Source organism: Lactuca virosa, chromosome 9 (genome assembly GCF_052849685.1).
Source record: "Lactuca virosa cultivar CGN04683 chromosome 9, Lactuca_virosa_CGN04683_v6, whole genome shotgun sequence".
In the NCBI taxonomy this organism is placed as follows: domain Eukaryota; kingdom Viridiplantae; phylum Streptophyta; class Magnoliopsida; order Asterales; family Asteraceae; genus Lactuca; species Lactuca virosa.
Window position 1 is genome coordinate 73,234,051 of NC_136434.1, and position 13,958 is coordinate 73,248,008.

General features: G+C 32.5%; 2 protein-coding genes and 1 pseudogene across 2 annotated transcripts; 2 read left to right on the plus strand and 1 right to left on the minus strand.

Annotated features, from left to right (window-relative positions):
• Window positions 1–3,366: 3,366 nt before the first annotated feature.
• LOC145139389 (uncharacterized) lies at window positions 3,367–6,010 on the minus strand (annotated as a pseudogene).
• Window positions 6,011–7,174: 1,164 nt separating this feature from the next.
• On the plus strand, window positions 7,175–10,594 carry LOC145137962 (Ribophorin I). Its single transcript, XM_079072104.1, has 10 exons — window positions 7,175–7,376; window positions 7,822–7,866; window positions 7,965–8,599; window positions 8,686–8,833; window positions 8,957–9,133; window positions 9,208–9,276; window positions 9,504–9,593; window positions 9,659–9,817; window positions 9,896–10,120; window positions 10,222–10,594. Exons 1-10 carry the CDS (start codon window positions 7,281–7,283, stop codon window positions 10,411–10,413), a joined length of 1,836 nt encoding a protein of 611 aa, XP_078928230.1. The 5' UTR covers window positions 7,175–7,280; the 3' UTR covers window positions 10,414–10,594.
• Window positions 10,595–11,967: 1,373 nt separating this feature from the next.
• Window positions 11,968–13,633, plus strand: LOC145137940 (outer envelope pore protein 21B, chloroplastic-like). The gene is made up of 5 exons (XM_079072082.1): window positions 11,968–12,196; window positions 12,818–12,892; window positions 12,993–13,145; window positions 13,229–13,327; window positions 13,439–13,633. The coding sequence occupies exons 1-5, from the start codon at window positions 12,044–12,046 to the stop codon at window positions 13,520–13,522; spliced, it is 564 nt and encodes a 187-aa protein (XP_078928208.1). The 5' UTR covers window positions 11,968–12,043; the 3' UTR covers window positions 13,523–13,633.
• The last annotated feature ends 325 nt before the right edge of the window (window positions 13,634–13,958 follow it).

A 13,958-nucleotide genomic window follows, 5' to 3' on the forward strand; every position in this document is an offset into this window, starting at 1 on the left:
TCATCACTGATCCGCTCCGTTTATAACCCGCCCCGCACAATTTTTGAATTATTGGTCTATATTTTATACTGCTTAAAGTTTAATTTTAATTCCAATCGAAATTCCAAAGGGAAAATGCCAAAGTCTAAACTATTTATACATAAGAATCAAGGAGTCGACTTCTAGACTTCCAGTCTACTACTAAGAATTATGATGTCATTTTCATTTATATTTCATCAAGCAATCGTTATATTTCATTCATAAATCAATAAATTCATTCATCAACTGAAAGAAAGTTTGTCATTGCTATTTTCTATACAATAATTGACAGTCAAAAATAAATCAGAAGTTACTACAATAGTAATTTTTAATTCCAATCGGAAGTCCAATGTGTTTTCTAAATCAACATTTTTTTTATATAAGAAATATTATTTTATTAATCAAGTAAAATGTGTTTGATAATTCAAAAAGTCTACGGGTTACGGGGTGGGTTTGGATATTCGTTGATTCGGTGGATAAGGGTATGAATTTGATTATTCAAAACCATTCGGGTTATGGAGCGAGTTTGGATCGAATTTTGAAATTTGTTAAAAGGGTTTGGATCAAGGCCGGTTCGCTCCAAACCCGCCCCATTGCCAAGTCTAGGTGCGACTCCCGCGGTATGAACATTTTTTGTTATTCTGAATTTCCTTGTATATGGGCTCAGACCTATAGTTGCTAGGGTTGTACGATTATAAATATTTGTAGCTAGAGATTCCTATGTAATCACTTTTTAAACAATTGTTAATAGAAGAGTTGTCCGGTTCCTGCCCATGAATGTAAGTTACATCGACCAAACCACGTGAGTATAAAGTTCCAACCTTGATGTTTTTTCCTTTAGATCTAGTTTTGTGGGTCCTTTTGGTATCTTTGGTCCCTTTATTGGAGTTTTTGGAGAACTCCAGAACCATATGAATGACTTAAATGATTTACAGACTTGTTAAAAGATAAAAAAAATGAGTATGCATATATTCCCTTGTGTCATGCATGAGTTTTTGGTTCTTTTAGAGTTATGGTTAGAGTTTAGAAGAGATTAAGCCATGGAAATGGATAACTTTATCAATTAAGTCACTTAGAAGATCCATATCTAAAGTTTGAGCTTCTGACTTAAAGGAATAAGTGTTTAATAGAAGGAGGTTGTTAAGTCATAGGGCACGACGCGAATTTTGGTTGTTGCAGAACACTTCAAGGGTTTTCACAACTATTTTTTCTTGTAGTGGGTGAGGAGCGCCTGGTCTTGGTCACGATGCGCTTTTGTTGACTTTGACCGTTGACTTTTTGACCAGTTTGACTTTTGGTCAAACTTAGAGGGTCCGAGTATAAAAGAAAGATATATGATTTCAATCATGTTTTCTATTATGTAGGTTGAAGATAATCAAAATATTAGGTGGTGTTCTTATTCTCATACATTTCATGACATTATGTTGCACATTAGTATGACAATTGTATGAAAGTATAAATGAAAGATATATGATTTCAAGCATGTTTTCTATTATGACTATTCTAATGGTAACTTAAAATATAAAGGAAAATTTTATGAATTCAAGTGTCGGTAAACCATTATTTCAAGAATAGTTTGTACTTTATAGTGCGAAAGAAAAGTCTATCATTTCCTAAGAAAGACTATAATATGTTTTCAAAAATTAACTTATGGTATGAAAGAAAGGTTTATGTTTTAGAGTATAATTATGTTATGTTTTTCAAGAATAGTTTATACTATATGAAAGTTTATATAAAGTTTTGAAAGAGAATTTGCACAAGGTTATATTTTGAAAGTTTCAGTAAAAGTATATGAAATGATATATAAAGGTTTGTATCTAAACTCACGTATCTCACGAGACGTTTTTGTCTTACTATGTTGTATTATGAATGTATTTGAGGTTAGTATTTAGAGACTAGAAGAAGATTGGTGTCACACTACAAGCACTTTTGAAGATTAGATGGAGTGGAGCTTGTAAATAGGATCTGTTATGATCTTTTGTTGATTCTTATTTGTTTGTTATGGTTGTTGTTGATATGAATTTAGTAACATTTAAGTTTATTAGTACTTAAACTAATGCTCAAAAAGACCACATTTTAGTAAAGTGTGACTTAATGTAATAAAACATTTTAAACCATAGCATATAAAAAGCATTGTAAAATGGGTATTACATTAAGTCTCTTTCGAAGTTTTTATCGAGTGGATGTGAGTTGGTGGGTTAAACTTCTCAATTCCCTTTATTGTAACTTTAAAAGATGACTATATGGTGGACTAGTTAATTCTAATATTAGGTTTCTAAATTACACATCATCGAGTCGTTTTATAAAATCTGCATATATGTGTCTTGCATTATGCTTTGTACTCGACAATAAATCTCCTATAACTACAACAAGTCTGTATTAATAATGAAAGTGGTTGCATTGTTAGTCTTGAATGAATGTAAGCAAAAAGTTGATTTAAATTTGTACCTTGTGTTGTTTAGAAATTAGTGGTAGATCATTTCCACAACTATGAGAAGATCATCAAATACTATTCTAACAACCACTTCGAGTATTAGTTATTTTCAATAGATATCACTATCTACGAAACTATAAAAATATAGTTATTGACAACCCTACCCACATCATATATGATTTCCCCGATGCATATTCCTTTTAAGAATTAATCATGTAGCTCAATTACCATTTGACAACACTTTATTTACACCAAATTAACTCCTTGAAAGTACATATAAAAATAGTTAAGTTGTATAATATGTATGAAAATGTTTGTGGTAAAATGATTATAAAAAATGTCATAATTCTAGGTCATCAGCTACATAATATGACACGCCAAATAATAACCGGGTAAATGTACCAAAAAAAATTCAATGGAATTTTCTAAACAAAATTAACGAACGATTGATAAATCATGTAAATAAATTGGTTTTAATTAGACCTGGAAAACGTGTCGTGTCAAAACGGTAAACGAGTTGAGAGAGCTTGATCCTAAAGCGACCCGTTTGATTAACGTGTCGTGTCGTATTGTGTCAACCAGTTTATTTTCCTGTCGAGTTCGTGTCGGGTTTCGGATTAGGGGTATACCTTAAAATGTGTCGTGGCATGTGAGTTTGAAACATTAAACATGTCGAAAGAGTATGATTTGGATAGGTGGAAAGTAAATGTAATAGTTAGGAGGCGGCAGGGCCGGTTTTGAGGAATCAAATGCCCAGGACGAAACGGAGAAAAAATGCCCTTAAGCCTTAACGTGTAACATTTTAACGAATTAAATTACATAAACTAATTTTTTTATTAAAATGACGATAAACCTTATAGCAATAAACATAGCAAAATCAAAGTATTTTAATGACTAATAAAATATCCTAACAGTTAACCGACGATCCTTGAAGCTCTCCCAGCATTCTTGATTGCAAATTGGTTGATCAACTCTTCGTAGTCTATACTCTCTAAGATTTCGTTCTCAATAGATATCATCGCCAAACCGCTAAGTCTTTCTTGGGTCATTGTGGAGCATAAGTAAGATTTCACAAATTTCAATTTGGAAAAACTCCTTTCCGCAGATGCGACCGTTACTGGAATAGTCAACAATATTCTATATGCAATGCTTGCATTTGGGAAATAATCAAGTTCTTTCAAAAACTTCAAAACATCTATAGGGTTGCTAAATTCATTGGTTTCCAATGTCTCAAATAATTTCAACTCCGTATAAAGTTCCTCGGCATCAATATCCGATCTTTCTTCAAACTTGGGTGCTTTTTCAAGACGATGACAATATAACTTAAGATCTTTATCTTCAATTCCCCTCAAATTATGTGGAAATAAAAAACCAAATACTTTATCATACTCTTTGAATTGTTCAAATCTTGTCTCAAGAGAAGAAATAGCTTGATCAACAATGTATAAGAAATATATGACTCTGAAATTTTCTTCAAGTGTAAATGAAACTTCTTCGCTACTTGAACTCTCATCAAACCTTTTTTTCCTTTCAATCAAACGCTTTTGTGGAAATATTGGATCAATACCCATTTCAATAGCAATCTCCTTAGCTTCAACAATCGCTTTTGAAAAACCAGTTTCTCTATAATCCTTGAAGTACCCAATCAATTTGTTTATTTCTATAATAGCATTATCAAGATGCATATCCTTTGATTGTAACTTCTTACTCACAATATTCACATGGTTTAGCACTTCATACCAAACAACAGTTGATACCAAAAATTCAAAGTCACTAAGTTCTTTTTCTGCTAGTGAAGTTGTTTCACTTGCAATTGCAGCATCATTATCTTTTTCTCCAACTTGAAGTAAAGCTTCCCGTACATCCACAAGTTGCAGTTTAATAGCCTTTACACTCTCAACCCGACTTTCCCAACGAGTTTGACACAATGACTTAAGACTCCAAGCTTTAACATTATCTTTCAAAATTGTCCACCTCTTAGTAGAATTTGCAAAGATAGTATAAATACGTTGGATGAATCCAAAAAAGTTCTTTCCTTTAACACACTTGTTAGCCATATCACATAATGTTAGATTAAGAGAATGGCAACCACAAGGAGTGTAAAACGCTCTAGGATTTATATCTAAAAATCTCCTTTGCACTCCTTGGTGTTTTCCTTTCATGTTTGCCCCATTATCATAGCCTTGACCACACATATCATCAATTTGAAGACCAAGAGACTTTAACTCCTCAAGTGTAATATCAAATAATCCTTTTCCAGAGGTATCATCAACATTCAAAAAACCTAAAAAGGAATCCTCGATAGTAACAGAATTATATGATAACTTTAAATACCTCACTATTATAGTCATTTATTCTTGGTGACTTGAATCGAGAGTACAATCAAGTATGAATGAGTAGTACTTTGCTTCCTTTATCTTCTTGATAAGTTATTTTTTAATTTCTTCAGCTAGCAAAGATATTAGTTCGTTTTGGATTAGGTGCCCAAGATAATGCACATGAAGCCCTTCACTTGTGAACCATCGCACATGCTCTTTGATAACCGGGTCAAACTCTTCCAACATTTCAATGACACCCAAAAAATTTCCATTACCTATTAAATACAATTAACAAATAAGAAGTGGAATCAGTCATCATAATTAACAAAAAAAAAAAATTTTGGTGGAACTAGAACAAAAAATACAATTTATAGTTACCTTTTTTATACAACTTTTCATTGGATCCACGAAATGCTAAATTATGTTTAGCAAGAAACTTCACTACTGCAATAATTCTTAAAAGCACTTGTTTCCAGTAATCTCTTTCTTTCTTGAATTGCTCATGTTGAACTTTATCAATTGTTTCGTTCAAGTTCAATCTTTTACGCATGTCAAACCACTTATTCCTATTTGTAAGATGATCCAATGAAATTTCGTGTTCTTTAACCCTAGTGGTAACATGGTGCCCATCTGCATAACCTTCACCATCTAATTTACCTTTTGAAATCCTTTTTATAAACACTTTACAACAGAAACAAAATACCCTGTCTAGCTCTTTCGAATATACTAGCCATTCTCTATCACACTTCTCCAAATTTGATAAAGTTCTTGTATACAAAGCTACAGAAAATCGTCTACCAAATTTATCGTAGGGACCATACATAATACTATTATCTCTTTTAGGACCTTTCTCAACCAAAATTTTAATCTCATCCGAATTAAGTTTTTCCCACCTTCTTGGATCATATATATCAACAAGGTCTTTAACAGGCTCATGCTCTTCTGTCTCTTCTACTTCTACATGCTCTTGCTCTTCAATGTGCTCTTCAACATGCTCTTCAATGTGCGCTTCAACACGCTCTTCAATGTGCTCTTCAACAGGTTGTCTATGGATAAACTTATCTAGAGCACCGGCATCAACATTTCTCTTTTCTTCATCTAGTTTTCTTTTTTACGTTTTTGATAACCGGATGGTTGTTTAGACTTCATCACTACAAGTTCATAAGTTTCAACTTTCAACATTCAAGCAATTACAATAAACATAATTTGATAAACTATTTTACAATAAACATAAACTCATAATTTAAACTATTAAACTGGTTTCTAGGAATCTTAGAAACTAATTCATTCATTCACTATTCTATTGACTATTAAACTGATTTCTATAGTAGATAAACTGATAATAAAATATTAAATTCATTCAATAATATTAAATTCATTCAATGATTCAATATTCTATTAAACTCATAATCTATGAAAGTATGAATCATTCAAGTATGCAATTGACAACTATAAACTTGATAATCCTCAATTTCTCATAAATCTTACTTGATTGGTTGATTAGCAGGAGATAAAATCAGATAATTGACCCTTGATAATCCTCAATTTCTCATAAAAGATCGTCTACCCTTGTTGAATGAGTGAATGGCGCTGAGCCGCTAAGTTGCTGTCTTTGCCGATTGCTTTTTTTTTGAACGAACGAACAATTGATGATCATGAAGTGCTGCAAATTGCGGCTTCTGTTCGTGACTACTGGCTTGTTCTATTGATTAATTCAGATTAATGGGCTGTCGATTGCTTACACTACCAAAAAAAAAAAAATTGGGCCCCTTAAGATTTTGGGCCCTGTTCAAATGCCCATGTTGCACATGGTCTAAGCCGTCATTGGGAGGCGGAATGACTAAATTTATAGTAAGTTTAAAGAGCAAAATGGAATGAATATGAGTTGGAAGGAGAAGGGAGAGATCATGAGGATGATGGAATGGTTGAGAGGACTGTGTAATTTGAGTGATAACAAAAAAAAAATGAAAATAAAAGTCTTAACTAAGACGACTAAGTGAATTCCACGTTACAAAACGAGTCAACCCAAATGTTTTTTTTACGTCTTGTTTTGGTTTTTGGTCTTTCTACTTTATTTAGAACATTCAAAAACTTACATATAAATGGTCATTTCAGAGTCATATTCAGATTGAAATTCTCAATCCTAACATTACCTGTTTATTTTTCATGTCGTGTTGTGTCAACCCGTTTAATTAAACGGGTTGAAATATTTTACCCAGACCCGTTTATTTCATATCGATTTTGTATTGGGTTTCATGTCGTATCAGTTTTTATCACCTTTAGTTTTAATAAAACCTAAAATTCGTTAGTCTCTTAAAAAAAATTGGTTACTAGCGCATGATACCAGTTCTGAGCTAAATAACGCATCTATCGGCGCATTTTAAAAAGTCATGACTTCTTGGTCGTGCATAAAACTTCTGTGTCCTTAATTTGGCGAGGAACCTCTCTATTTTTCTCACTCCGATATCATAAACCCTAATTCAATACATTAGAGGAAAGAAGATAAAATCATGGGTAGGTTTCGATTTGATCTGCTACTGTTACTACTTGCTGTACATTGGGGCCCCGCGCTTTCCGATCTAGTCATCTCCAAGCTTGATCGACGGGTAATCTTTCATCTGTGTATATTTATTTCATTTCTAATATTCTCAGCTAATTATTGATCGGATCCGAAGTTTTGGTTTATATGGTTGGTTGTATTGTTATTGAACAAATCGAGCTCAGTTTGATTTCATTTTCTTAGTAAGTAGAGTTATCAACTTATCATACTCGTAGGTGATTGTTACACAATTCGCTCCAACAAAAGCTTAGATTTGATAATGCTAACGTTTTTAATTCTGTAAAAGTGTTATGAACTCTAGTATAGTTAGTAATTTGTTGTTGTAAAGCTTAAGATCGGTATCAAGTTCGAACTCGACTTTACTTTTGATGCCAAACTCGAATGCAGCTATAAACAATTGGCAAATGGCTTCAACTAGACCATTACAACCGAATGCTCGACTTTTTTATTGTCTTCATTGAACCTGATAGAATCTCATTTTTCTATTGCAGATTGATCTGACTTCACAGATTGTACGAATGACCATGTCCTTCAAGGTGCACAATCATTCAAAAACTTATTTCACATTTCGCCTCATCATTTCTTCACCATTTTTAACTCATTCCAAGAATTTTGAATGTTTCCTACCTTGCAGGTAGAAAACACAGGTCCTGATCCAGTTTCCAAGGTTTCTTTAACCTTCCCAGAACACCAAGCAAACAATCTAGCACTTTTAGTAGCAGTCAGTACAGAAGGGAAAGGGAAAACAAGAGGCCCCTCCACCAATCTCCCAATCAAAACCAACCAACCTGCTGACTCACCACCATCACTAATCTGGTATGCTGCATCTCTCCCAAAAGAATTGGTCAAAGGAGAAAGTTTGACCATGGATGTTTTAGCAGTCTTCACCCACACCTTACGCCCATTCCCAGAAAAAATCACACAATCAGAATCTCAACTCTTCCTTTTCCAGGAATCTGCACACTTTCCCTCACCTTACAAAGTTAAATCCCAGTCAATGACAGTCAAACTTCCATCTGAAAATGTCGAATCTTATACAAAACTCGAAACCACAAAATTCTCAAACTCAGAGATCAAATATGGTCCTTATGAAAACCTCCCTCCTTTTTCATACTCTCCAGTAATCATCCACTTTCCAAGCAACAAACCATTTGCAGTTGCACAAGAATTAGTTAAAGAAATAGAGATTTCTCATTGGGGCAATGTACAAGTCACTGAACATTATACCCTCATTCATGGTGGTGCTCAAAGCACTGGTGAATTTTCAAGGTATTATCACATCACATTTTGTAGCTTATAACTTTATGTTCTTTGATTTTGACTTGACATTGCTGATGTCATCATTATGATGCCAGGCTGGACTTCCAGACAAGGCCACATATACGAGGTGCATCAGCTTTCAGGAATCTTCTTGCTATGTTGCCACCAAGAGCACATTCCATTTATTACAGGGATGCCATTGGGAATATTTCAACATCTAATATATATGGTGATTCAAGCAAGGTGAGAGATTATATCATTATATCATTATATGATATAATGAACTGAGTTCTACTTTTTTATTTTTCTAATGAGTTTTTTTTTTTTTTTTTTTTTTTTTTTTTTTTTTTTTATAAAAAATTGCAGACATTATTGGAAATTGAACCTCGGTATCCAATGTTTGGAGGTTGGAAAACTTCATTCACAATTGGATACAGTTTGCCACTTCAAGATTTCTTGTTTCAGTCAGAAGAAACTCGGTTCCTTAACATTACTTTTGGTTCACCCATGAATGACATTCTTGTTGAAAACCTTACTGTGAAGGTAAAAGAAAGATGGGCAAAATGGGTATTTTGTAAAAATATTTTTTTGTAATCCTTTTCTTTTCATGAATGCAGGTTGTTCTGCCTGAGGGATCAAAAGATATATCTGTTTCAGTTCCATTCCCTGTAAAACAGTCACAAGAGGTCTGCAAAACTCCTTCCTTTTAATACTTTGAGTAAATTACCAAAATGGTCCCTAACCTTTCTGATTTTCACCATGTTTAGTCCAAAATAGAAACTGTTTCATTTTTGGTCCTTATTTCAATGTTCATGGAATCTTGAAATAAGGACCAAAACTGAAACTAAACATGTTAGAAAGTACAGGGACTGTTTTTGTAATTTACTCTAATGGATTATGTTTTTTTTTTCAGACAAAATTTTCTCACTTGGATATTGCGGGTAGGCCCACGATTGTATTAGAAAAAATTAATGTTGTCCCAGAGCATAACCAGTATTTCCAGGTATTCATTCATTTATTTATATTGAGGTTATTTTGGTAATTAAATTTATAAGTTTGACTTTTCAGGTCCACTACAAATTCAGCAACATTTCACTACTTACAGAGCCATTCATGTTAATATTTGGGTTTTTCTCCCTCTTCATTGCTTGCATCATCTATATGCATGCTGACTTCACAATCTCAAAGTCTTCACCTTCATATCTTGCAAAATTGCAATGGGATGAGGTAATACATGAAAACATTTCAAGAAATTAATATTCTCATTTCATTTACTAAACCAAAATCCATTTTTTTTTTGTTTAGGTTCTGGGAACGATTCAGCAGCTTCAAGATATGATAAACAGATGTTTATTGATACATGAAAAACTGGAAGCTTCTTTAAGAGAACTTTCTAGAACAGGTGATGTCCAGGCTTGTAAAGCGGTCCGCAAAGCAGCGGATACTTTGTTGAAAGATGTTTCTAAAGTATCAAAGCCCCTTTTGTCTCTCCTACAGTCCTCCCCACAAGCTGCACATATTTTTCCCAAGGTTTTTTTTTTCTTTTTTCTCTATACATCAGTTTTATAATTTCAACCTCATTTTTTTTATATATTTTATTGAAAATGGTTTTTGTTTTGGTGTGTGTGTAGGTGGAGGAGTTGGTTGTGAAAGAGAGAGATTTGCAAGAAAAGATTATGTTGAAACACACAATGGTGGTGGATTCATATGAGAAGAAATCAGGGGGAAAAGATTTTGAGAATCGTGTGGCTGCAATTCAACAGAAGATTACAGTTTTGAAGCAGGAAGTTGATGATCTTGTTGAGTTTGTTGAAGATATTTAATCGGATATGTTTTTTTTTCTTCAGATTAATGAGGTTACGTGAGTAGTTTAAGGACTTAGAGTTTGTGTTGTTTTGGATAATATTGTGAAGGCGACTTTGATATGTTGAGGTTTTTTTTTATTAAACTTTTGTAGAAAAACTTGATTTTTATACAGGATAGACCTAAGCATTTTAGACTTTAGTTATGTTGCTATTGATGCAAGAATTGTTAAGTTAAAATCTGATTGTTAGTTTGATTAAATCTTCCATTTTATTCCATTGCACTTAATTCATTACATCACTTCCATTCGGTCCATTGCACTTAATTTGCTGTCTTTATAGTGGTAAACACACCGATTCATCATTTGCAAATTGCAATGCAATACATCAAACTGCAATTATTACTTGTATTGATCCAGATAACATATTTACAATTCATTATTTCATTATTCAAGTTATCAAATTAAAATATATAAAACCTAAACCATAACATGGTCCATGAAGTTAAGGCATCCTACAAATCTAAATCGTGGAAAGTTCAAAAAGTGAGTATGTCATATTCATCACCATAACCGCACCTTTCCCTTAACCCTTGACAAGCAACTTGGTTTTCACTACGTAAACCTGAGTTTCTAATTGAAGAAGATGATGATATTTTGAACCTACTCTAAGATTTAGCCTTTAGGTCGTAAGGAAAGAGGAAAATTTTGGTAGTAAAAATACGAGGAAAGACATGCAATTGGTTTATATATTACCTGTCAGCATTGTAAACTGGTTGGTCATATCAACTTCTCATCTACATAATGGATGTGGTCACGGGTACAACCCCACTATAAAAAAATCGCATGTATTTTTTTCTTTTCTAAGTAAAAAAAAAATGATGGTTTCGTTATAAAAGGAGCAAAATGAATAGACTTTTCTGACAATAACCCTTTATATTATAGAAAATGACAAAAATAACTATATTTTTTTAATCGTTTGTTAAATAATAACCCAAATTTAACCACTACGTTTCGTAGTGGGCACTCCGAAATATTATACTTAAGGATGTTTATCCCCTAAAATGCAAGATGAATCATTGCGAACTTAGGCGTTGCAAACTAGGCCTAAGGCCTATACTGCAAAATGGGCCATTGTAAAATGAAGCACAGAAGAAATTGTTCATATTATAGAAAAATCATGAATCTTCATTTAGAAAATATTTTTTAAAGTTTTCTTTTGTTATGAATTTTCAAAAGTCATTTAAACATACAAAAATGGAGCTTCGTATTGCTAAAACGAAGTTTTAAATTGACATAGATTCTATAAAAAAAAGTTGTTTAAAAATTAGGAAAATTGGGAAAAAAAAAATATAGAACATTCAGCAATAAATAGTGCATTAAAAATATGTGAACATTGTAGTAATAAGTAAAAAAAAATTAGGTACTTTTTAATAAATAATTAGAAAAATAACTATTTTAGTACTTTTCTTTATATATTATCATTGTAAATTTGTGATAATATAATCTCTATATTACCACTTAAAGGCGTCATTTATTTGTGAAAAAAACATAATAAAACTCTTGGGCGTATCCATTTTAGGGTTTTACCACCTACTCATCTTTTCTTCTATCGACAAAATTTAATCAACGAACCTTCAGAGAAAAAAAAAATGGAGACTTCGCTCAGATACGGCGGAGATTCCACTGCTCTCAGAGTCAATACGAATAAGAAACCTCCTACAGTCAGGTACGTCGGTGATACCAGCGCCCTCAAAATCCATGCTAAGCAGAAGTTCCGTATCGATTCCAACACTCGACTTCAGGTGCTCCACATCAAACGCACCACAACTCCATTCTTCTTATTCTTCCAATTTCAGTATCTATTGCTTCTATTTGAAAAGCAAATTGATTTCTCGGTCTGAACCCTAGATGATTTTATGTTTTTTCATTGGGGGTTCATTATATTCTTCACCGTTTTTTTTAAATAGTGCAGTAATTTTTAGTTTAACTATGTCTGTTTTTGAGAATTTACGCTGATGTTAATTGAATTAGCTCTTGAATTGTGCTACATTCATGTCCATTTGGGAGAAAGGCTTTAAGACTTGTTGCTTTATGATTAGGTTTCGAATTTAGCAACCCATTCAAAGGTCCTGAACTAGCTTTTTGCCCAAAAAGCATTAGCGTTTGTATTTCCCCTTAGTGTATCAATTTTGAAGACATTCATGTTGAAATTGCTTACCTTGTAGTTTATGAAAGTATTTAGCTTTAATAGCTTCTAGAAAGTGATTGTTTTGATACTTAATAACCACAATCAGATGATTAAAATATGCCACAAGAGATAAAACCAGATTATTTAAGTATCCAGTGGTGTATTGAACGTTCTTATATATAGTTGAATCGTTTGATGACTTTGTATATTGTATAATAGCTGTTGACATTTGCAGCTTCATGGAGAACTTGATACAAGAATTGGAGCTCCAACTTTTTTCAGTGCAATCCTTAGATACTTTCCTCCAGAAGTAAGCTACCTTTTCTTTATGTTAAAGTTTCACAACTAATTGTAATAATTAATTAATAAATAATATTCTTTCTTTTTTATCCCCCATATATTATATATAGCTTTCAGCAAAAATAGGAGCAGGATTACAATATGATAGACGTGAAAAACTCCATTACACCATGCATGGAAAAAAGTCATTCCCTCTAACACCTGATGGAGCTGTCAATTTCGTTGTGAAAGGGCGTTGTGATCTTGACAAAGAATTTAAACAAGTATGACTTTTTATTATTATTATTATTATAAAAAAAACTAAACTATAATTTAGTTATTTTACTTACTTTTTACTTTTTTACAGCCCACACCAAGTGGAGCAGCTGAATTGGTTTGGAACATTCTTGATTTTCAAAAAGATCAAGATGTAAGGGTTAAAGTAGGCTATGAAATCTCTGACAAGGTAATTGGAATTGGAATTGGAGATTCCATTCTATAGTTGCCAAAAGGGCGGAGTTCAATTCCTTCGATACATTAAGTTAACTTATTTCTCATTTTTTTTTTTTTTTTGCAGATTCCGTATGTAAAGGTGATGGAAAATAATTGGACATTTTCTGTCGATACAAATGGGAAATGGAATGTGAAATATAATTTATGAGTTAAAAAATGAAGAGAGAATCAGATATTCAGATAGGATTGAATTCATGTTTCTAAAAATACTCGATTGTTATTAGTTTTTATCAAGCTTTCATCGTATAATGTTGCTACATTTTATTGTTTTTGGGTTTATTTGTTTACAGTTTTTCTTAATTTAAAACCCTTCAAAATACAAACATCCCAAGTAAACTCCAAATCTCAACACAAATATATAAATAAGAATCTATTACTTCTTTAAATTATAACAAAAATAGAAAAAACATAATAATGGAGTCATGGAATCTATCTATTTCTTATGACTAGACAACTTGCTGCCCATTTTCCCTACTTTTTAACTCCTTTTTCTTCTTTTCCTTTTTTTTTCTTTTGAGAAAGATGTATTAATTATACTTGTTTTAATTAAGTTCCGATGTGGATTGATTTGATGTACATGGAGA